Genomic DNA, 1,586 nt, shown 5'->3' on the forward strand with positions numbered 1-1,586 from the left:
GTCTGAATTTCCAGCATTGTAGGTATTTGGCACTACATTTCAACACACTAATTTTTCCAAGAGTCACTGACAGCATCAGGGTAACTGCATCAGAAGAGGGGTGCTAAGATAGAGACTGAGGGCTTCAGTCCTACCCCTAAGCCTCTATTAACTCTTTCCCAAAGCTACCAACAGACAATCCAAATAAAAACAAATGTTTGCTTTAAAACACAGCTTCATGGTAAGTCCCCTAAGCTCCTGCCACATAGGGATTCTGGAGCCGCCACTGTGAACACCACACTGAGGACCAGTGAGACATTTAGACTGAGCCCTGTTCATCAGTCCACACGCCCATCAACACCCTAGCACCCCCACACTCTCACCTTCCCCCATGTGAGTTGAGTCCCTGCCCAGGTGGAAATCACTGATGTGCTCCAGGTGCTGGAGAGCCCAAAAAAGAGTGGGAGTTTCCTAGAAGCCAGGGGAGGGGAGGTGCGTGGTTCTTTCCCAGTACGGTGCATGGTTCCTTTAGAAGATCATTTTAGAAGATCATGACCTGACCGAGCGTGGTGACTCACACCTGTAATCCCAGGACTTTGGGAGGCCGAGGCAGGTGGATCACAAGGTCTTGTGCTGGTTCTTTCCCAGTATGGTGCATGGTTCTTTCTCACCAGCAGATTTCAATCAGAGTCACCTCAATCCATCAAAACTGCTGTAAAAACGTTGACTTTTCATGTCCTTCCTCTCAAGAAGTCTCCCTGAGCCCTCTGCGAATTTTCCCACACCCTCATCAGCAACTTCAAACTTCAAGTCATTGTTGGAAAGGCCACACTTGCCTGGTAGAGCACGTCTTTGCCAAACTAAAAATTAAGATTGGAGAAGGTGACACTCTTTTGAACAAGGGATGCCTACTTGCCTCATCTAAAGGGGGTCACTCAAATGTTTGTTCCCAGAACATCAACAAGAAAATAGCAGTGGGTAGCCACTAACAGAGTTCTTTCTCTCCCTTAACAAAAACCAAGCTGAGCTTCACTAGAAACCAAAGAAACCAGAATTTAAACCAAGGTCTTCCGATGCCAACCGTTTTGCTCTTCTAGCCATGCAACAAGGGTTTCCCAGTTGTAAAATGATGGTGGTGGGGGCAGGTGGAAGTATATAACAGATGAACCCTTCTCAAAATTGTAGAACATAGACCCCAGGCCCATAAGAATGGACTTGTGTAGACAAACAATTTATTGAGAAAACTAGGGTAGGGACATATGAAGCAGGAGGAAGAACCCACCGACCAAAATGGTGGAACCCACCAGCTGTCCAAGGCCATCCAGTGCCAGCCACCACCACCACACAGGCAGCCGCCAGGGAGCACTACTTCCTTCTTTCCCATGTCATTTGCATCCTTTTTTCCAACCCCAGGACTTCGTGGATGGAATGCAGTTCTGCAGCAGCGGCTTTCAAGGACTTGACATCCACCCTCCAGCTGGGCCCCTCTGGATCCTGGGGGATGTCTTCATTCGACAGTTTTACTCGGTCTTCGACCGTGGGAATAACCGTGTGGGACTGGCCCCAGCAGTCCCCTAAGGAGGGGCCTTGTGTCTGTGCCTGCCTGT

General features: G+C 48.8%; 1 protein-coding gene across 1 annotated transcript in view; it reads left to right on the forward strand.

Moving 5' to 3' along the window:
- Positions 1 to 1,586, forward strand: part of CTSE (cathepsin E) — a 14,112-nt gene extending 12,526 nt beyond the window's left edge. The window contains exon 9 of the mRNA XM_011990391.1: positions 1,393 to 1,586. Within this exon, the coding sequence (XP_011845781.1) occupies positions 1,393 to 1,557 (165 nt within the window). The 3' untranslated portion in view covers positions 1,558 to 1,586. The remainder of the gene's footprint in view (positions 1 to 1,392) is intronic.

Source organism: Mandrillus leucophaeus, unplaced genomic scaffold (assembly GCF_000951045.1).
Source record: "Mandrillus leucophaeus isolate KB7577 unplaced genomic scaffold, Mleu.le_1.0 Scaffold38, whole genome shotgun sequence".
NCBI lineage: Eukaryota > Metazoa > Chordata > Mammalia > Primates > Cercopithecidae > Mandrillus > Mandrillus leucophaeus.